This window comes from Dermacentor albipictus, chromosome 9, assembly GCF_038994185.2.
Source record: "Dermacentor albipictus isolate Rhodes 1998 colony chromosome 9, USDA_Dalb.pri_finalv2, whole genome shotgun sequence".
In the NCBI taxonomy this organism is placed as follows: Eukaryota; Metazoa; Arthropoda; class Arachnida; order Ixodida; family Ixodidae; genus Dermacentor; species Dermacentor albipictus.
Genome location: NC_091829.1, coordinates 59,869,764 through 59,890,890, shown reverse-complemented (window position 1 = coordinate 59,890,890; position 21,127 = coordinate 59,869,764). Strand labels below are relative to the sequence as shown.

General features: G+C 48.2%; 2 protein-coding genes across 3 annotated transcripts in view; one reads left to right on the top strand and one right to left on the bottom strand.

Moving 5' to 3' along the window:
- Nucleotides 1–21,127, bottom strand: part of Ptp36E (protein tyrosine phosphatase 36E) — a 335,086-nt gene that overhangs the window by 305,649 nt on the left and 8,310 nt on the right. The window lies entirely within an intron of this gene.
- LOC135919793 (endothelin-converting enzyme 2-like) lies at nucleotides 2,489–19,746 on the top strand. Its single transcript, XM_065453721.2, has 6 exons — nucleotides 2,489–3,344; nucleotides 5,817–6,970; nucleotides 8,577–8,773; nucleotides 10,668–10,827; nucleotides 12,730–12,946; nucleotides 18,481–19,746. Exons 1-6 carry the CDS (start codon nucleotides 2,526–2,528, stop codon nucleotides 18,793–18,795), a joined length of 2,862 nt encoding a protein of 953 aa, XP_065309793.2. The 5' UTR covers nucleotides 2,489–2,525; the 3' UTR covers nucleotides 18,796–19,746.

Here is a 21,127-nt window from a genome sequence, read left to right as displayed (position 1 = left end):
TGTTCCTTTGCCGCCCTTTCGGACGTGGGAGAAAGGGATTCTACTGGAGGCAATGCAACTTCACCAGTGGCTAAAAAAGATTACCTTTCTTCCCCTCTATCATGATGTGCTGTATAAATTCAGTTTGCCGCTCCTTATGTAGCGTGACTTATTTCAGGCGACGGTGTACGAAATATAAACCAGAAATGCCCATACTATTCACTGGCGATTGATGATTACAAAAGCGAGCTAGAGTTCTCTGCAAATCCGTTGCATTACCACAGAAGTTTCTGTTTAGTCAACCGCATAATGTGATGGCTGGAGATGCCTTGCGACAAATGACTGAGGACCTCAGCCGACAAAGTGCAAGAGTAGGATTGAAGATTAACGTGCAGAAGACAAATGTAATGTTCAATAGCCTGGTGAGACATGGAGAATTCGTGATTGGCAGTCACCACATAGCATCAGTGCAAGAGAACGATTTTATGGGTAAGTTACTCTGACGAGATGACGAGAAGGAAATTTACAGAAGTGTAAAAACGAGTGAGAGAAGGCACCATCAAGTCGTCAGCGGCAGCTTGCCACTAATCCTTGAAAGGAAAATCGTAATATCATTGCACGCTACTGGTACTAACACATGGGGCAGAAACTTAGAGGTTAACAAGGAAATTTAAGAAGAAGTTAGGGACAGCACAACGAGCGAAGGAACTAAAATTACATAGGCGTGACGTTAAGATACAGGAAAACAGTGGTGTGGATTCGAAAGCAAACGAGTAGCAATGAGCAAAGCAATGAGCGAATGAATGACACGTCTCTCTGCTTTCTGTATACTAAGTTGGCCAAACAAACATTGTGCAAGGAAGGTAACATTTAACGCCATATCACGACTGTCGTATGCCGTCAACATCACCGCGAAATGGCGTTAATGAACGCAAACCGCATAGAAAGCTTCGCTCACATCAATTCCCACAGTGAGTGGGGTCTGCATGTCTCCCCTCTCTCTCTCTCTCTCTCTCTCTCTCTCTATATATATATATATATATATATATATATATATATATATATATATATATATATATATATATATATATATATATATATATATATGTATGTATATATATATATATGTTGTTAGGGCCTGGGTGCAATTTATGTTCATCACTTTCTGGTTCGATCGCCTGAGGTGAGATGCATTTGTGTCACCCTGAAGCGATTGACTGTGGTCGTTGTTGTTGCCTCAGCATGTGGCTCATGCCTACGAGCAGGATTTGTTGCTCTTCTTGTTCTCGTTCTCGTTCTTCTTGTTCTCATTGTTCTCGTTCTTCCCGTTCTTTTGTTCTCGTTCTTCTCGTTCTCGTTATTCTTGTTCTTCTTGTTCTCGTTCTTGTCGTACTTCTTGTTCTCCTTCTTCTTGTTCTTATTCTCGTTCTTCTTGTTCTTTTTATTCTCGTTCTTGTTCTTCTTGTTCTCGTTCTTCTTGCTCTTCTTGTTCTCGTTCTTCTCGTTCTTCTTGTGCTCGTTCTTCTTGATCTCGTTCTTCTCGTTCTCGTTCTTGTTCTAGTTGTTGCTGTTGTTCTCGTTGCTGTTGTTCTGGTTGTTGTTGTCGTTGTCGTTGTCGTAGTCGTCGTCGTTGTCGTTGTTGTTTTAGACCATGGCTCGTACCCACAGTGGAGATTGGCCATGCTGTGGGCACGTGGATTGAAAAATTCATCCAACAAAATAACAAAAGGAAGGCAACAATTCAAAACGAAGCATTAGGCAACTAAATCATAACACATACTTTGAGAAGGCCTACGCAAAAATTTAGGGAAAAGTGAAAATAAGGGAAGATGTCCCACGGTCGGTACCCTAGCAGCGAAACTTTCCTGACGCTTCAGTGAACTTGTGTAGGGAAGCAATCATCGACATATGGCTTGTGCCTAAATGACAGGCACCAAAGGACAAAATGTTTGGTCTAGTAAACGCTACCTCCAGCTTAGCAGTTGGAAATATCCACAACATTCTGTGCAGGGAGGAGAAGCGGCGGCAAGAGAGAAAGAAATGGTCATACTTGCTGCTTCATTACCGAAAGAGCAGAGTGTAGTTACGGATAAACCACACCTATGAAGGTAAAAGGTTAAGCAGGGAACTCTACAACGGATGGCCGATAAGGTCACCCCGCATTGTCATGAAATAGATTTGCTCGTGCTCCACCGGAAATTTAGATGTCGAAAATCATCTACGTTACGAACGATTCGTTACTGTATAGAAAGAAAAGACGTTTAAATCTAGCACTTGTAATAAAAACGGAATCAGGAAAAATGCTTCACGCTGGGCCATTTAGCGACGACGATGCGGGCTAGTCAGCCGGTCCATTTAAAAAGATCCCACTACGTCCGGGCACCCTAACAAAGCGGACTTCAGACAAACTTTTTTTCTCACAAATTTATTCTTCTTCTTCGACAATCGGCGCCACAGCCCGCGATAGCGTGCTCTCGTGCGAATGCGCATGCACGTGCAGAAGAAGAAACAAAAGCCTCGCTGCTGCCTCGCCCACGGAGCACGGAATGGAAGACAGGACTCCTCCGAAGACCTCGAAGGACCCCCGGGCCACGGAAGCCGACGGCTCAGAGACGGCTCCGTCCAAGACCCCGAAGCGCGCAAGAGGAGCCAAGAAGCAGGCTAAGGTGCCCCAACGCGACAAAGACGCGAACAAGGAGGACGACGTGTCCAAAGGCCAGGGCCCCAGGCGGAAGAGCCCGACACTGCGACAACGCGGTTCCTCCAAGAACCGAGAAACCGCCGGGGAGCTGCAGGGCCCCGCCGCCACCGGCTCGACCAAGCACAAGACGCCCCCGGTCGCCGCCGAAGCGCCGACCTTCGGCGTAGCGGTAACGCCCGGTACGACGAGCAACCTGGAACCGGCAGCGTCGGCGGCTGTGCGAAGCGGCGCGCCCGCCAACCCGGACCAAATTCAAGCGAGTCACGTCGGGGAAGACGAACCGAAGGTCCCGCCAGGCGGCGACGCCGCTGAGAACGCCGCCGCGTCCGGCGGTGGTCCCGCTCGGCCCGCCGGTCCCCAGACGGAATACACGAGAGTGATATCCTCGAGCGACACCCAAGCCGCGGCCGCAGGAGGCAGTAGTGACACTTTGGCGACGGCTGTCCCAACTAAGGTGGCGACGTGTTCGGGGACCGACCAGGACCCGGCAGCGCGAGTCATAGGAACTAAGGCGAGGCCTAACCGAGGAGCGCAAGCAGGGAAAGCGGTCCAGCTGGACGCGGAGGCCACGCCGGCGCCACGAAAGCCCCTCCAAGCGCGCTGGATGACGAAGACGTCGCGTGCCGAAGAGTCGTCGACCAAGGCTGCGGAGAGCCGAAATCTGGTGAGCGTGTCGGCGACCGTGGGTGAGGTTCTGCTAGCCGGTGCGATTGCCGAAACACGGAACAGTATGGGAACAAAGAAAAACTGCGCAAAAAAGGACAAGACAGAGAAAGAACCACACGACACAGGCGCAGTGTCGCAGTGTCGCAGTGTCTGCGCCTGTGTCGTGTGGTTCTTTCTCTGTCTTGTCCTTTTTTGCGCAGTTTTTCTTTGTTCCCATAATGTCATACCAACTAGCCCCTCACCGTACGCTTCTAGACACGGAACAGTGTTGAATTAGCTTACTTTGATTAGGATTTTTTTATTTCATTTTAATGCGCCAGCATTAGGAGTATCAAAGTGAAAAAAAGTATGTATGTGAAGTGTGTGAAGCCGGTGACATGGTAGAGAGGAGATGGGAGAGCTTAGGAGAGCCTGTATACACTGTGTTCCAGATAACTTTAACCAGTGTCAAAATATGCGAATGCCACGTAGCTGAACACAACTAAGGTAATGTTGTTTGCCGCCGCTTGGACCTGCCCATTTTTTTCATTCTGCCTAACGAGATAATTAGTCTTAATTAATTAATCAGCTCCTTACATATATAATTAGATAAATAGTGTCAATGATAAAATTGTAGAGCGACATGAAAAACTATCTCTGTATTAGATGTGTTTGCTTCTGCACGCGTGACATCATGCTTGGTAATTTAGTTACTATGCCTATCTTTACATCTTTATTCGCCCGATAAAACTAATATCCTTATTTAGTACAGCTGCCCGCTAATTTAGTATCGGAATCGAGGCTTCGCCTTTCGGGCCAAACTGCGATTTTTTTTTTTAGTTGCACCAAATTTTAAAAATGACCTGTGGCGTATAACACAATTCTAATCCATGATCTAAATTATTCAATGAGGCGGCGATTACTTGTGCGAAAAATCAGAATGCTTAATTGAATAATTATTGTACTTACACTAATTAACTTTATTATTTACATTTTTACACATAATTCAAAATACGAATTGTAGCCAGTGAGTATGCAAGGCATGTCCACTTAGAACAAAATCTGAAGATGGCAGCGGCTTCGAGATATGCGCAGTCAAACTTGCGGTAAAGGTGTGCCGTTGTTCCACTTACATTTTTTAAAGAAAACACTGTTTTAATAATTCAAGCACAAAAATAACTGGAACGCAAATTCATGTCGTCAGATAGCCTTGACAAGCGTGTATTCAAATATGTGCCAAGGAGTTGTAACATGCATTTCTTTCTTTTTCAAAGGTTGTTATGCGCACATTTAAATTAATGTTTTTTTTTTTTATTTCTGATAAAGATAGTTGCCAGTGAGAGCACGTCTAGTGCATGTCTTCTATGTTGTCCTTTTCGCTGGTATGTGCTGCACAAACCAGAAGATTAACAGTGCACTAACTCAGCTTTTAGTGCTAATGCCGTCATCCGATCTGTCTGTCAGTAATGTCGGCCTGTCTTACTGTCAGGGCATCTGTCGCTCGGTCTTATAAGTCTGTCCATATAGATATTTGCCATTCCTTCACGCAACCCAGGGAAACAAGTTATTACTCAGGGCCACGCTTCCCTTCAGCCCCAAACAGACGAAGCAAGGTACATTCAGAAAATAAATATTTCACGGCAAACGTTAATCTAGAGTTGCGGTAACTTGGGCCTTATAACATAGAATTATCCCAATTTGTTCTTATTCCAGTCTTCTGAAGTCAAATTTACGTAACCATCGACGCAAGTATTGGGCGGTAACTCAATCACATCGTTCTTTGAACAATTGAATGAATCGCTCTGCTTGCTTTTGGGAGGTCACTTTTGTTTGCTTTCAAAGCGGATGGCATTGGCTACAATGAGTGGTTTTTCTTGCCTAATTCACTGACAAGAGGCGACGCGCAAGGTGAAGGGGAGATGGTTTCAGTTGGGCAGAGCCAGCGTAGCGAAAGTACATAACCGAATGAGGAGGGTGGCGTCGCCCTCTTGGATTGGTCCGTTTCCCCTTGCTTAGCTTGCCGGTGAGTGGTAGAAAATCCCTGCGTCGTGAAACGGAAGGTTAACAAGGCCGCGAAAACGGATCCTCGGCGAAGAAGAGTTGGCAGAGCGATGTCGCAGATGTGCCAAAAGGGCTCGACATCGCTACACTGCCAAGCGAATCCTTATATTACACGCTAATGAATTCAAGCTCCCCAGCTGCTGTGAGTAGCGTGTGCCAGAGCAGCTCGCTGACCACGCTTATCTTGTGGTCAAGGTGCTCGGAATGTTACGGAAACATTGCAACGCACTCCGGCTACAGGACATGCCTCTCATGCAACGTTTTAAACGCTTCAAAAGCGTTGTGGTTCGTTTTGCACTGTCCTGCGATAAACATGGGACGCGGGCTCATAAAACGCAATAATATGAGGCCGCGGATCCTTCTGTTATTCTCGCCTGGTCACACCTGCTGTCCTCATGGCCGTCGTCCTTTTGCCGCACGTTTGTTTCAGAGCCCGGCAGCCGCGAAACGCATACCGGTCACGTACTACGTCGTCATTGTCTTCGGCTCGCTGGCGCTGCTAGCCCTGGTGGCGTACCTCTTGGCTTCGACAGGCTCCAAAAAGCGTCAATACGACACGTGCAAAACGCCTGCGTGCGCGCAGCTCTCGAAGCGTCTCCTCGAGTCCATCAACAGGTCCGCGAACCCCTGCGACAGCTTCGACGGCTACGTCTGCGACGGCTGGCGCAGCGGCCACGACATCAGCGTGCACGAGGACGCCTTCCAGTCGATCCTCGGTAGACTGTACCGGGAGGTCCGGGACATGGACGTGCCCAAGCGAGGACAGAACGCCCTGCAGCGCGCGGCGGCCTTCTACCGCAGCTGCGAACGCGTCGGGAAGGGCGACGGCGACGAGCTCCATCTCGTGCAGGAACTGCTGGGCCAAGCGGGGGTCGTGTGGCCGCGTAGGTCGCCGACGAACGCCGACGCCCTCCAAACTATGCTGGCCACGTCGGTGCAACTCCGCTGGGGCGCCATCCTGGCTTTCGAGTTCTCGAACGTCGCCGGCGAGGGGCACGTCTTCGTGCACATGGCGGAGGAGCTCAACCTGCTCAAGTGGAAGTCGGACGAGCAGCTCCACTCGGCCGACAGCCGCCGGCGCTACTTCGAAGCCCTGCGGGACCAGTTCGCGCCCGCCGTGGACAAGTCGAGCGCGGCCTACTACGACGGCGACGTCTTCGTCACCTACGAGGAGACGCAGCGGCTCGAGTCGGAGGTGCTCCGTCACTTCTTTCAGATGGCGCCCGCCAAGGTGACGGAGAAGATTCCCGACGGCGTCATGTACGGCACCGTGCCCCGTCTGACGAAGGAGCGCTGGAAGGACGACCTCCGCCCCTATACGAGCTACCTCAACGTGACGGGCCCCCTAGTGTTCCGCACGAACGCGCGCGACCTGGTGCTGCAGCTTCTGACGCAGTGGCGCGACCACGGCGAGCAGAAGATGCACCTCCTGCTGTCCTGGTGCGCGGTCCAGATGGCGGCGCTGTTCGCCAACCAGAAGCTCATCGTCAACTTCTACGGCTCGAAGGAAAAGGCCGAGGTCGCGCACGGGGTGTCCTGCTTCAGCAAGGCGTTCCGCCTCGTCGGCGATCAGGCATTTTACGGGTGCGCAATTGTGCGGTTGCTTGGGTCTCGCACCGCCCTGACAGCATCGCATATCGAGGGCTCATGCCGCGAATGCCCACGGCGGCCGCATTTCGATTGGGGCGAAATGCAAGCAAAAAAAAAATAACAGCCGTGTACATAGATTTGGGTGCACGTTAAAGAGCCCCAGCAGTTCAAAATTAATCCGGAGTCTCCCCACTACGGCATGCCTCGTAATCACATCGTGGTTTTGGCGAGTAAAAGCCCATAATGTAATTTTGAAAGAAATTATTCGCTTGTATGGCATGCCAATTAAACACGATGTGTCCGGGTTTTTTCTTTCCATTTTTTTTTTCTCTGTTTAGTGTAACCCCGCAAGCTATTTAAAATCTGGTTAGCCATTTGTCCTCACAAACATTGCAAACTTATGCACAAGAAAAATAAAGAAAAGTATGCTCGTCGCAATTTATTCTCCAACCTGAAAATTCCACAAATGTCTGGCGATGTGCATCCCCCCCCCCTCCCACGATAGAATTCGTAATTTTCATTGCCTAGTCTAGAAATTAGTTTGATCAAGTCCCGTTAATGGCTACATCGTAATGATGAAATCATTTCTTTCGCGTAAATACCTTAAATAGGGCCTTACAATCCCGTTGTGGTTACTATCCTACGCGAGAAAATTGTGAAATTTTAATTTGACCAGATCTTTATCATACATTAGCAAAACCCTCCACCCTACTCGCCCTCATGGGCATTGTCATATACGGAGCCGCAGAGCATTGTAGATCAAGTTACGATAAACACATGCGAACTTGGAAATCTCCCCAAAACGCACCGTAAGACAAATTATAGCGCATTCTCATAGACATCGAACATAATGGCTTCTGTAAGTTTTGTCGCCATCGACACGCGACCTCTTTCCCAATCTCCGGAAGCTCACCGCTAGTTCGGTTTTCGAATTCCTGCACTCCGCCCTGGCAGCAGGTACCTGTTTAAACATGATTATCTTACGGCTTCAGTAGTCGCGTAGCAACATATATGATGAAATCGTGTGAACTGAAAATGTGTCAATTGCGCTTATAGCGAATAAAATAATGAAGTAAAACAGACTTTATTGCCTGAACGGTACGAAAGCTCCTACCATTTCCCTCGGCTAACTGAACATCTTCCAGTTTCGTCTGAGACGGCCTGCTGCTCTGCTCAGCCAATGGTTCAGCCGCTCACGCGACCTGCGCCTGTGGTTGAGCGTTGCCCCTGGCGACAATATCCCCCTTTCACTGCATGACCAATCGACCACGACAAAACTTCGGAACCATCCGAACTTGTAGAGTGTCAAGGAAACGCCTTAGGTACAGCAGCTCGGACCAGACAACGCTATGGCCAAGTCGGGGCATCGGGGGAAAGGAGTCAGGTGAAATGATGGCGGGAACAAAAGCAGAGCAGCGCGACGTCATCGCCGCTTTTAGTCTGTTAGCCATTTACTGTTTACACTACCCACCGCCAGGCGGAGCGTAATGCCGCTGATTGTAGGCATGACGTAGCCTGTCGTAGGCGGACGTAATTGTCACGCAATTTGACCCGACCACTGGAAAGCGCACGAAGCGTTTCTGCAATGTCCTTCCCGCAGATCCAGCCAACAGTTCTTGCCCGTGAAGATGCGGCCTACGGCTGAGGACATGACACTGGGCGTGCGAACAGCCTTTCGTCGTCGTCTGGAGCGGTGGGAGTTCTACGACGACAGGGTCACCGTCGTCCAAGATTGGAACTCCACGACCGTGGTGCTCAAGTACTTCACCGACACAAGCAACCACTTCGTCCAATCAGGTGCGTTGCTTATATTCCGACTTGGCTCTCAACTCGTTTAGGAAAAATGGAAAATATTTGAGCAGGTAAAAAGAACACGAAAGCAAAAATGATTTCACCCATATTAGCAAATTATCCTTCTGGTGCCAAAAAAAGGACACTAACTGCAAGGAGCGACCTAGTTAGCCTGTAAAGGCGCAAGAACGATAAGCGTGCGTACCCGTACCCGTACCCGACCTTAATGCCCGTACCAGACCTCGCCGTGGCATTGCACATCTCGACGCCGTCTCATCGGGGCCAGTTAAATTTTTATCGTTAACAGTGGACTACCTAGTTTCCTGAAGTTGTCCAGAAACAGACCTTAGTAAATTTCAAGAACATTTACTGAATCACGATGACCAAAAAATGCGGAAAAAAATACTTCCCACGGACTATCGGCTCTGGGATTTCGGCGCGAAATTCAAAAAAAATTACTTCACCCGTTGTTTCAGAGCGCAGCTCTTGGGCACCCGTTCCCGCGGCGAGCGTCGGCGTTCTCTCTCGTAAGCGAGCGTACCCAGGCAGCGCAGAAGGAAAGCGAACGCGGAATGCAGCGAAAGATGAGAGACGGCGATCGTGAAGAGAACGCGAGGAGCAAAGCTGAGGATGAGGGTGCAGCGGAAGCACGAAGCTGAAAGCGGTGGAGGAGGTTATGGAAAAAGTGTAAATAGAAAAGCGTAGTACCGCGCAAGAAGGGCCTCGCGGCGACGTTGGCTACGAGATGGCGCCAGAGTGGCGCGCGTCGTCTGCATGGAAACAAAGCGCTGCATAAACACAGGTCCGTCTGCGGCGGCCGCTGTGGATCACGCTCACACGTCACCCACACGCCGCGTTTCGCGATCTCCAAATTAGCTCCGTCTGCAACGCACCGCCCGAGATAGATTATCGGCGCCAGCCAATGCGACGCGAAATGGAAACACGCAAAACAACTGCGCTCAAATTTCGCATTGGGGAATATCGTAACCGTCGGATAATTTTTTTTTCTTCTAATATTCACCCTATTGCGAGTAAATAAACGAAAGTGCGGTTCTTCAAGAATACTTTGTCCGCCATAAAAAGATAACAGCGTTTCTCTTCAGTGTCACGTTAACGCGCTCCACCCAACGTCACTCACGAACAGGCTATAAGCCCAAGCGCAGAAAGAAATACAAAAACTAAGAAGCAGTACGCAGGGCGCTACTATCGGCGTCGCCTCAACTGAGAGCGACAGACGAGTTCGTGGGAAGAATGGAAGAAGTAAACACGGTGCTAAGTCTACGTATACCACCGTTCGTATATCCCCTTTCTTTAAAACAGCTTCAACAAAATATTCATTGAACGCCATGCGAGCGTTTTCGTCAGACTGCAGAAAAAGCTGTTTAGTGCATCTCGAAAACCGGTACCCGCCGCGGTTGTTCAGTGACTATGGTGTTAGGCTGCTGAGCACGAGGTCGCGGGATCGAATCCCGGCCACGGCGGCCGCATTTCGATGGGGGCGAAATGCGAAAACACCCGTGTACTTAGCTTTAGGTGCACGTTAAAGAACCCCGGGTGGTCGAAATTTCCGGAGTCCTCCACTACGGCGTGCCTCATAATCAGAAAGCGGTTCTGGCACGTAAAACCCCATAATTCAATTTTAAAACCGGTGAATGTGTTTATGCATCACGACGAGTCGAAATGTGCTATGCACATATTAGACCACTTATTGTTTTCCGTGAATCAAAACGCAAACTACCTAATACGCATACCTAACTGCGGGAATATCTGTTCCGGGACACGTGATGGAAAGTTTACGGACACGATATATAAAGCCCGCTGCTGCTGTCCGCCGTTCAGCCGGACCGTGAAAGTGGGCGGGCAACCGTGAACGCACTCTCTTGTATCGCCTTTGACGCAGTCGGTGGCAAATTGGAGCATGTCCTCGAAGAAGAAATGGACATGGGGGAATCCCTGGTGGATAACTGGTCCTTGGCAGCCCGGGCGTCCTTCCAGGATCCGACGTCTCTTCGCTTGTCCGAGGACATCGAGGATTTAAACACGTACACACTAGTTCAAAGGTGCGAATGCCCACCTGCAACTCACCCCCCACTGGCACCGCATCTCACCTCGTGTGCCTTTAGGGCTGTGCGAATACAAGAAAACGAATAGAGCAGGAAATAGCGTTATATTCAAATGGGTCTTCGAAACCGATAGTCACCATTCGTAAAAAGAAATAGCTTTAGAATAGCTTTCGACTATTTCAGGACGTAAACATAAAACTGGAGCAAAAGTGCGATAAACTTCATCCCTGTGGTCACAGTAGAGGCACAAAACGTGAGAACTTGTGCTGTGAAGAACGCCACAACAGTCAGGGAACCCCACACTTTACTATCGATACAGCGATAAGTGTCCCCCGAAAAGACCTGTCAATACGCTCCAAATGCTCTATTTCTACTTTTGGTAAACCACACTTAATAGCGAGCAATGTTATCACAGGAACTTGCAAGCTGTGAACATCGTTAAATATTATTTGCTTTTGTAATAACGGCTGTTCGTTATCGGAAAACTAATCGAAAAGAATTCACTATTTGGTTCGAACCGGCTTGCTTCCGGCACCGTTGGATATTTATGCAATTTAACCTCATATTTTTCTGTTACCACACCTCTAGCTTTGCTGGTTTTTCTTTTTTCTCGCTGCTGGTCTGCCACGCATGCGTACGTGTAGATCCACATCGAAGTCCATTTCTGAAGCAAACACTCCTCACAAACTCCACTACTGGAATAGTTTCAAACGGGTTCGTTTGTAATCCTCTTAGCATATGACATGCTGAATGTGGTGAGATCGTACTAATACGAGTACTGTTGTATCTCATTCGGACGAGGACGCAAACAGAAACGGCACTTTCATTAGCCTTCATGCGTCCTGGTCCGCATGCGCTACAGAAGTTTTCCAAGATATCGTAGCGACAGGCCCGTGTTAACGCTAGTTTGTGACAGCACATCACGCATTACCGCTTACTTCAGGCTATCTTTCAGTCTCTGCCTGTGCTGTAGCTTGGCCGGGTAATTGGGCCGTTGAGTTCGTAGGCGTCACCACGGAATATGGTACGAGCTGTTATCCTTACAAATTGTTCCTCGCTGTGGTACGGCATAGTTCGCTGAAAGACAAGCTCGTTTTTAAGGAGATCGGCAAGACTCGGAATCCAGCGGATTCTAATAGCGAGGCGGTGAATCACTGTCACACAGGTGATGAGATTTGCGCAATATTTGGCGAACCAGAGTCAACCTTGTCCAACATACTCGTGTAGCATGCGTCACAAAAGTTTTCCGCGTAATTTAAAATTCGTATGAAACATGATTAGTCAAAAGTGGCGCTTGTGTGCGTCCCATCCATTGTCCTCACATGTCCGCCACTTCAGTTAACACTAAATTCTTCGAGGACAAACGAGGCGAAGCCACGCTTCTCAACATCTCCCCGTACATCTTGTTTTATGAATAAAAGGAAAATCGGACATCCACCCGTTCGTAGCAATTGCTACAAAGGAAACCCATACGGGTTCCTCGAAAGAAAAGCCTCATAGTTGAAGAAAAATTCGTCCTGGTCTGGGACACGAACCCGGGACCACCGCCTTTCCGGGGCAGCCGCTCTACCATCTGAGCTAACCAGGCGGCTAGCAGATGGCAGGGCGAAGTCGAATTTGTCGACAACACGAAGCAAAGGCAAGTGTTTGACGTAGTTGCTCTGCGGAAACTCGCAAGGTGGAGAGAAGTAATGAATAAAGGCAAAATCGGACATCCACCCGTTCGTAGCAATTGCTACAAAGGAAAGGGTTCCTCGAAAGAAAAGCCTCATAGTTGAAGAAAAATTTGTCCTGGACTGGGACGAATTTTATGGTTGTTTTTCTAGCTGCGCGCAAAGCGTTTCAGAGATCGCAAACCGTGCTGCGTACAGATCGCGCGTCTCTTTGGCGCATGCGCAGTGGCGAGCAGTCGCCGGACTTCTCCCTGCTGCCGTACGCGTTCGCCTTCCCGTACTTCGACGGGGGCGCCACGCGGGCCCTGAACTACGCCGGCGTGGCCAGCCGCATGGCGGAGGCGCTGAGCCTGCTCTTCCTCGACGCCTACGACACGCAGGCGCAGAGCGCCGCCGCCCTCACCGAGCACTTCGAGTGCATGGAGGGCGACGCGTCGGACATAGTGAGTGCGAGCGCGCGCGGCATGCCGGGACAGCAGCCAAACGCGTGGTGGCTCGTGTGGGCACTGTATTTACGAAACGCCCGCTTCATAGCCCCGGCGAGACACGCCCACTCTAGTGAGCGCTGATCGATTGATTGATTGACGAGACCCGCCCACTCTTCCAAGTATTGATTGATTGATTGATTGATTGATTGATTGAACACGCCCACCCTACTCTGTGTTGATTCATATGATTGATTGATTGATTGATTGATTGATTGATTGATTGATTGATTGATTGATTGATTGATTGATTGATTGATTGATTTGTAAAGTTAACGAACCATGCCAACACTGTGACTATGAGAGACGACGTAGTTAAGGACTGCGGAATAATTTTGACCCTGTAACGTTCTCCAACATGCACCTGAATGTGTGTACACAAGCTTTTTTTTTTTTTAATTTCGCCACCCTCGGAGCACCGGCGCCGTGATCGGGTATCAAGCCCGTGACCTCGTGTTCAGCAGCAGCATCCCGTAGCAATTTGAGCCGGCTTAGAAGTCTCAGAATTTGTTATTTTAAAAGTAAATCGACATAGTTTCTTACGAAAGAGGAAAAAAACACGAGGAAATCAGGGCTCCAATCGAACAGTTGCGCATAGCGTCCGAACAAAACAGACGTGGTAAAAACGGAGCTGGGATAATATTTGAAATTTCAAATACGAATCCAATGTTACACGATAACAATTCGTATTAAAAAATGAAGTATTCGGCGCTTTCGAATTTGCGACACTAACAGAACATTTCGCAACAATCAGCCGTTCCTGCTGCTTTCCCTGCTCCCTACTGCTCTCCGCCTGCTAAACAAAGTTCATATTAAAAGTTACCTGAAGTGACGTAAGTTTTCCAACGAATGCAGAAACAAAATATTTAACGCAAGCGTTATTACTTTCGGTTTCATGGCGGATCTAACGTGACAACCTGATTTTTCGCTTGTTGCTTGTCGTTTATTGTTTCGACAGTCAGTCGCGTTGGACTTTTAACTTTTTCACTAGAACCAGTCATGTTTTTTATCGCAACAGTCCTTTTTAGATGTTCCCACGGCGCAGAAATCCTTCGCAACATTTTTCTTTTTCTTGACATACCGATTTTTATCGCAACCGTTTACTGATGGTTTCAGAAGGCCAGTCACACAAGAACCGCAGTTTTTCGAAAAGCTTATTTGAAGCCAGGCTCTCTTGATTCTGAGAGGATATTCGCGCGGTGTTTATTATTGCCTATTAGTGATCTTGTGCCTAAGAATGATTACCCGTTGGAGCTAATTCTATTACTTGGCTATTTAGTCATATTTTTATAATTGCGTACTAGTATGGGGAACGACTACAGAAACTAACCTAATCACACTTTCCGTACTCCAAAAAAGAGAAGTACGTGCGATTGAAAATTTCATTTCATTTCATTTTATTTCCTTAAAGGCCCCATTGAAGGGGTATTACATAAGGGGTGGGTACATGCATACATAAAGAAATTGAAGGCCATATTTTTATTACAGGGTAAGATAATTTGTTACGGTGTTTAAAAATGTGCTAGGATAGGTTATGACTGTGATTTCGTTGGAAACGCCGTTCCAGTCTGTTGCTGCACGAAAAAAGAATGAAGACGAAAAAGCGACAAATCCGTCACTTTGTGAAAGCACGAAAAGTATATTTTTAAAGCACAGCCAGTTCAACATTCTACAAAGATACGTAAAAAATTATCAATTAATATACATGAACTAGTCACAAATTATAAACAATGTTTCGAGCAAAAAATATGTAAATCTTAACACATCCTACAATTTTCGAAATAGACAATATAGGTTTGATACGAGACGAACAAAATACGGCCTTCAAAATCCTTTTGTTATTATAGCTCGCACCTTAAACGTTCATCCAGAAATTGATTTTCTATTTATAGAGCATTAAAACAGTAATGTTCCTTCAAATCGTTTAAACAATTTCCTACTAGAAGAGTTGTAAACCGGTATCGTAAGATCGGCCTTGTTTTTCTCCTTCAGTGACTTCGTTATTTCACTACCTACAATGAATGCCTTGGTAGTTCTAATGTTGGGTCATTTTAGCTATTGGTTTACATGCTGCGTAATGATTTGCACTTGTGGGCCGTCATTTTTCATTACGACATACAATATTCCGATTGTCAATTTCGCTCTGATTATAATTTCTCAGAAGTTAATTGAACATTAACAGCTGATTATGTAATTAGGGGATGCACAAACAAGCCGGCAAATCCCACGCCTTGTGGGAGTCGACCTTATGCGAAGCAGTGCACGGTCAACCTACCAAGTTAACCAAACGACCATGAGAGCGCAAAGACGTAGGTGGCCGTTTCATGACCTACGTGACACACATGTCATGATGCTCATGTCATGACCTATCATTTATGTTCGTTATACACGCTTGTCATACTGTGCCAATTTTGGTACCTACGAAGGTAAATTATGGGGTTTTACGTGCCAAAACCACTTTCTCATTATGAGTTATGCCGCAGTGGAGGACTCTGGAAATTTCGACCAGTTGGGGTTCGTTAACGTGCACCTAAATCTAAGTACACGGGTGTTTTCGCATTTCGCCCCCATCGAAATGCGGCCGCCGTGGTCGGGATTCGATCCCGCGACCTCGTGCTCAGCAGCCTAACACCATAGCCACTGAGCAACCACGGCGGGTGGCACCTACGAAGTTAACGAAACAGCCACGACAGCACCAAGACGTAGGCGGCTAGATAGATTTTGTCAAAAGTATATTTTAACCTTTCCCTCCCCTTTTCCCTTTCCCCGTGTAGGGTATCCAACAAGGCTCAGTCCTGGCTAACCTTCCCGCCTTTCATTTATTATTCGCTCTCTCTCTCCATCTCTCTGTCAAAGTGGCAAATGTTCGGAAAGATGTGCTACGCATTTAAATCTAGTCTCACGTGCGCCAGGCGATGGCAAACAACATTACCTTGCTTCTGCCCAACTAAGTGGCATTCGCAAATTTTGGAATTCTGGCTCAATTTACATGGAACTTCCTGTATATGGCTCCAATAACCATGCGCAAGATTCTGCCTGGTTAGTAGTGCCGCAGTACTCACATCAAATATATATATTTTTTTCTTTTTTTTCCTGAGGTCTGAATACAGCCACGGGGAATAATCGCTTTTCAAACTGGTTTTCTACTGTCTGCTAGAATTTTACGAATGTGGAACGCATTTATTTTTAATTTGAAGTGCCACGGTTAGATGCCAAAAGCTGAATCTCCATAAACGTGGAATAATTAACAATCTCCTCAAGTTTGCTAGCATAAAAACTGCATTGCACTGTCCAAACAGAGAGACAAAATTGGACCTACATGTGGATAACTCCCGTGTTGCTGCTTCTGCATCCAGGATTTTCACGCGATCTCGAGGAATCCGTAAGCACATCAAGGTAGTTTTCCGCCGTCTGTGACAACGCAGAGGTCCAGCTCAATTTAGTCTCAATTTTTTCAGAAGTGTACGACAAAAATATGACTAAACCACTTCCTTAATGTTCCATGCGCACCGATCTCGATATCCAGGATGTATATTTTGAGTAATCGCTTCCCTAGTTCTTTTGAAGGACATTGAACGCAATGACCAATGGAATGTACAGTCAACAGCAAAAGTTTACGGGATGCGGTTTCCCCTTCAAATGTGAATTCCTGCTGTGTTAAAGCATGACACTTCGTATTTAATGAATCACTGTCTAGGTGGCGAAGGCTACTACATGCTGGAACATTTAATTCGAGGCTGCGTAACCATGCTTCGCGGGAATTCAGCTTCTTGGCAGATCCTGCGTCCCGTAAACTTTTGCGGTTGACTGTACAAGATGTCTTAAGATGATGTAAACACATGCATTTTGGGCATTTATATGCACTTGTTCCAATTCCTATGCTGTTATCACCGTCAGTGAGCCTTTCTTCTTCATCGCGGGCGTGGGCGCATCATCAGTGTGGACTATACCTGGGGCCCTTTGCCGTGTCTCTCTGGCTAAAAAAAAAAGAAAAAAAGAAGCTGAGCCCTTACTGTAAGTCACATAGTCACATGCGCAGAGCAGGTCATTGACGCGAGCTCCCTCCTGGCTGCACCACAAGGCTGAGCGGGAAATACCAACGGAGATGACAAGCCGAGTGATTGGAGTTCCTCGTGTATCATCGCCCGCATCATTACACGCAAGTCGGGGTCTGCCGTGGAACGGTGTTCGCACAATTCCCAGCTGTAAGCGTACAGACCCGAGCTCTTCGAGGCGCTAGCACGTCAAGATGTCAGCGAAGGTAGCCGAGTTCTAGATGGCGAGCGTGCTGAAGGCCACAATCCCTAGGACGTTTAAGAACGTGACGCACCCTGTCCGACTCGACCATTGCATCACTGACACGGCGACAGAGTGCAAGGATATCCTCGACGCACGACGCACACGACTTGCCGGAGTTATTGCGAGCATCGAGAGTTGTCAGCGCAACAGCGGAGCGAAGAGCCGACGTGCCAAAAACTTGCCGAAGCTGCTGCTTGATGTCGGTCCAATAGGAGAAATCAATCTCATGGCTGTCAAAAACCAGGTCTTCGCCACACCCGTCAGATAGGACGAGACGTGGCGCAGCTTGAGGAGAACGTCTTGCCGATTAGCAGAGCTTACTCGCTCGTACTACTCCAGCCAGTCCTCAATATCTACCCAGCGAACAGCGAATACCAGCGAAGACCAGCGAAGAAGACCAGCGAACAGGTGGCGGATCACGTCATTGGCCGCTAATGAGGAGGAAGTGCGGCTTGCAGGGTCTGGATGGTAAAGATAGATTCGTCAGGCTGCTCGTCCTGCGACGTGCTGGCGGACAGTGGACCCGAGCGGCGGCCTGAACGAAGCCTCAAGGAGTAGAGACTTGGGCGCAGAGTACGGGGTACCGAGAAGCACCTCCACCACTTGTGGCTTCACAGTAAGGGCCGGCCTTTCTTTGCGCTCGAGAGACGCGGCGAAGAGCACCAGGCACAGTGCACACTGACGATGCGTCCACGCGCGCGATGAAGAAAGGCACACATATGGGGATGATCATAACATACGCATCAGGAACAAGCGCACAATACACGACCACCGTACATTCTCAACGTCGCCTTCATGCAGCTGTGCGTGTGCGATTATATGTTACGTAAAAAGTATGAGCGGGCCGCTTAAGTTGGAGGACAGACGACAAAGTTCCCGCTCGCTTTGAAACAGTTTGACGTCTGTTCTTGCCCTTCTTCGCTTGGTCATGCATTGTAGGTGAGTAAAGATGTAATATGCGTGCATGGAAACATTTTATGAAGATTTTACTTTAAGAACGCGTTATTTGAGTAGCCAAATCCACGTTTTACACGAAGCCTCTTACAACACCAGCCAACACGAGCCTCGCAGACACCTATACCGTCACTCCCATGACGGCACGGTGCCCCCTTAAGGAACTCTCATAGGCGGTGGCGCCAGATTACCCTCTAGGTGTTATAGTGAGAAACTTTTATGACCTCGCCTTCGTGCAGCTCGGCCGGAGGGACTGGGCTCGCCGCATGGAGCCCGTCTCCCTGAAGGTGGCGCTGGACGCCTACAACTCGGCGGCCGGAGCGGAAACCGCGGCCGGCGACCGTCGGCTGGAGGGCCTCGAGTTCCTCTCGCAGCAACAGCTGTTCTTCGCGGCCGCGTGCTTCACCCGCTGTGCCGGCAGCGGCGCCTCCCCAGCGCGTAGGGGGGAGCCGCAGTGCGACGCCGCCTTCCGGCACGTCGAAGAGTTCGCCGCCGCGTTCGGCTGCCCCACAGGGTCGCCGCTCAATCCGGAGAAGCGGTGCCACATCCTCTGACAAGAGGGGGCTCCGACGCATCTTTTAGTTTCTTCGTTATTATTGCGTGGTGTCATTATTATTCCATGGTGTCATTATTGGTGTCATTAATTGAGCATCAAGGACACGGACTTCTCTCTGTATACAAAACGCGAATAATTTCGTAAAGTTTCATAACGCGCCTATTCAACAGAACTTTCCGTCATGCCACACCTCACGACGACCACATTCTTCTGGCGTATTACACATCCAACCGCGTCGATCACTGCAATGAGGTACGAATTGATACACGCAATGCGTAGTCCCCGTTCTTCATGCTTCCTACTCTCTAGGAATGTAACCACATTCGACCAAACATTGCAGCCATCACCGATAAAGAACTTCGTTTTCACGTGACGTTAGCGAACATTGGATAACCAGGGGGAACTGTATGATCAATAAATGGTCCCGTGGGAAATAATGAATATACTTTTTGCATATTGCTAACCGCCATGCGCGCACACTGGTTTGCCACCACCACTGGTAAAGATAGAGATGCGTGCGCGCGCGCAGAACATGCGAAGGAAGTTTGTGGTCCGCGCGCGCTCTCCTAAAAATCTGACTTTGCTGTCGCGTTCTGACGCACACATAGCGTCTTCGCTGCAAGAAACGGGCCTGCCAATGGAAGCTTGGCTCCCTGCAACGGGACATATAGATAAAACACCTTGGCAGGCTCCTGCTGTGGCACCACGAACGCGTCTTTGAGTAGTCAACGTATACTACAACACGAGAGCGGTGACGATGACGGGCCCACACTGTGGGAGCTACAGCTTTTGAGTCCTAATTCCTTGCGGATTCGATCAAATTAAACTTCACGAGTATTCCCTCTCTTGTGTACTGGTGTAGCTATCTCGAGCGGTCATCCAGCACGCCCTGGAACAAGCGGCTATACGGTCGGATCGGTTTGTTTAAACCCCAGTTGCCCAGCATTTCGTCCTTAGATCAAGAAACTTGTCTTCTGCTACCTATGCGGGTTTACTCCAGTGACAACTCGCTACGACGGTGCTGCAGTTATTAACTAGCACTACGCCGAGTGTTCATTGCCTTGTGTGCGCTGTGTTTTCGTGGCTTAGTTCGCGCTCAAGTGAGATGCAGCGCAAAGGTCACTTCGCTCGCTGCTCCTGCCACGCTTCCTCACTCCAGCGTTTTGACAGCGAGCGCGCGCGGTGATCGAGTGAAATGGGTTCACGTTTGCTTGCGCGCATATTGCACAACGCGCACATTTCCCGCATGCAGAGAGCTCTGGGTCACAGCACACGTGTGCGTATGACCGAACCACATCGTTTTGCGCACGCTTCCGGAGCTGTTCGAAAGTACTTTCGCTATATCGCTACGCCAACAAGGGTAACTGGGGATGCGGCACTGGATACGTGGCACTACGTATGTACCGCTCTTAAATCAATCTCTTCGATGACTTGGAGCGCGGGGCACGTGCCTCTCGGTCTGTGCTGCTCTTTAGTGAATCTACTACTGCGCAATCAGAGAATCAAGTTCAGCTAGTCGATGCTTGTTCGAGACATCAGACCTCGATAAGTAGCGCAAGAAAGACATCGGGCGACAGTTGTCATCCGCTGTCTTTCTTGTTAATGTTAATGATGGTCTCAAGCATATTTAATGTGATTAGCAAGCTAGTAGCACTTCGCGCCCTGTGCGGAGGCTGACTGTCTATATATATATATATATATATATATATATATATATATATATATATATATATATATATATATATATATATATATATATATATATATATATATATATATATATATATATATATATATATATATATATATATATATACATATATATATATATGTATATATATACATATATAAGCGTGTGTTTTTAACCGTTCTCCCGCCAACTTGAATCGCTGTACGGGAGCAATCCGGGATCCAATAGTTAGCGAATCGGGCTATTGTGCTGAGGGAACAGGCTTGAAAACCAACCTTCAGACCAAATTGCGTTACTGGGTATGAGGCCCTGGACATGCGCCGCTCTTTAGTGAACTTCTTTGAGACCAGCTTGTATAAATGTACGTGTGTCACAACACATTTGCCACTCTTCAATTACGAAAAAACAAATTATCTTCAGTTTCTCCGGTGTTCAGCGGACTCGAACCTGCGCCATGCGCGGACTTCGCGGCGGCGCCGCTAGGTGACGTAGCGTGTGCATTTGGAAGCGCGAGGGACGCGGCCGCATTACAGATTTAGGCGTTGGCATACGGTGTCGTTACATTGTTTAAATGCCAATCCCATTAACGGCGGCATTCATCGTGGGATGGGTTCTGCTAGAATGTTTTGACGTCCACTTG

Bases quoted from the DNA above. Each gene is read 5' to 3' on its own strand.
- LOC135919793 (XM_065453721.2), top strand. From the start codon at position 2,526: ATGGAAGACAGGACTCCTCCGAAGACCTCGAAGGACCCCCGGGCCACG. The intron at 6,971-8,576 runs GTGCGCAATTGT...TCCTTCCCGCAG, and splicing joins GGCGATCAGGCATTTTACGG to ATCCAGCCAACAGTTCTTGC. The intron at 10,828-12,729 runs GTGCGAATGCCC...GCGCATGCGCAG, and splicing joins ACGTACACACTAGTTCAAAG to TGGCGAGCAGTCGCCGGACT.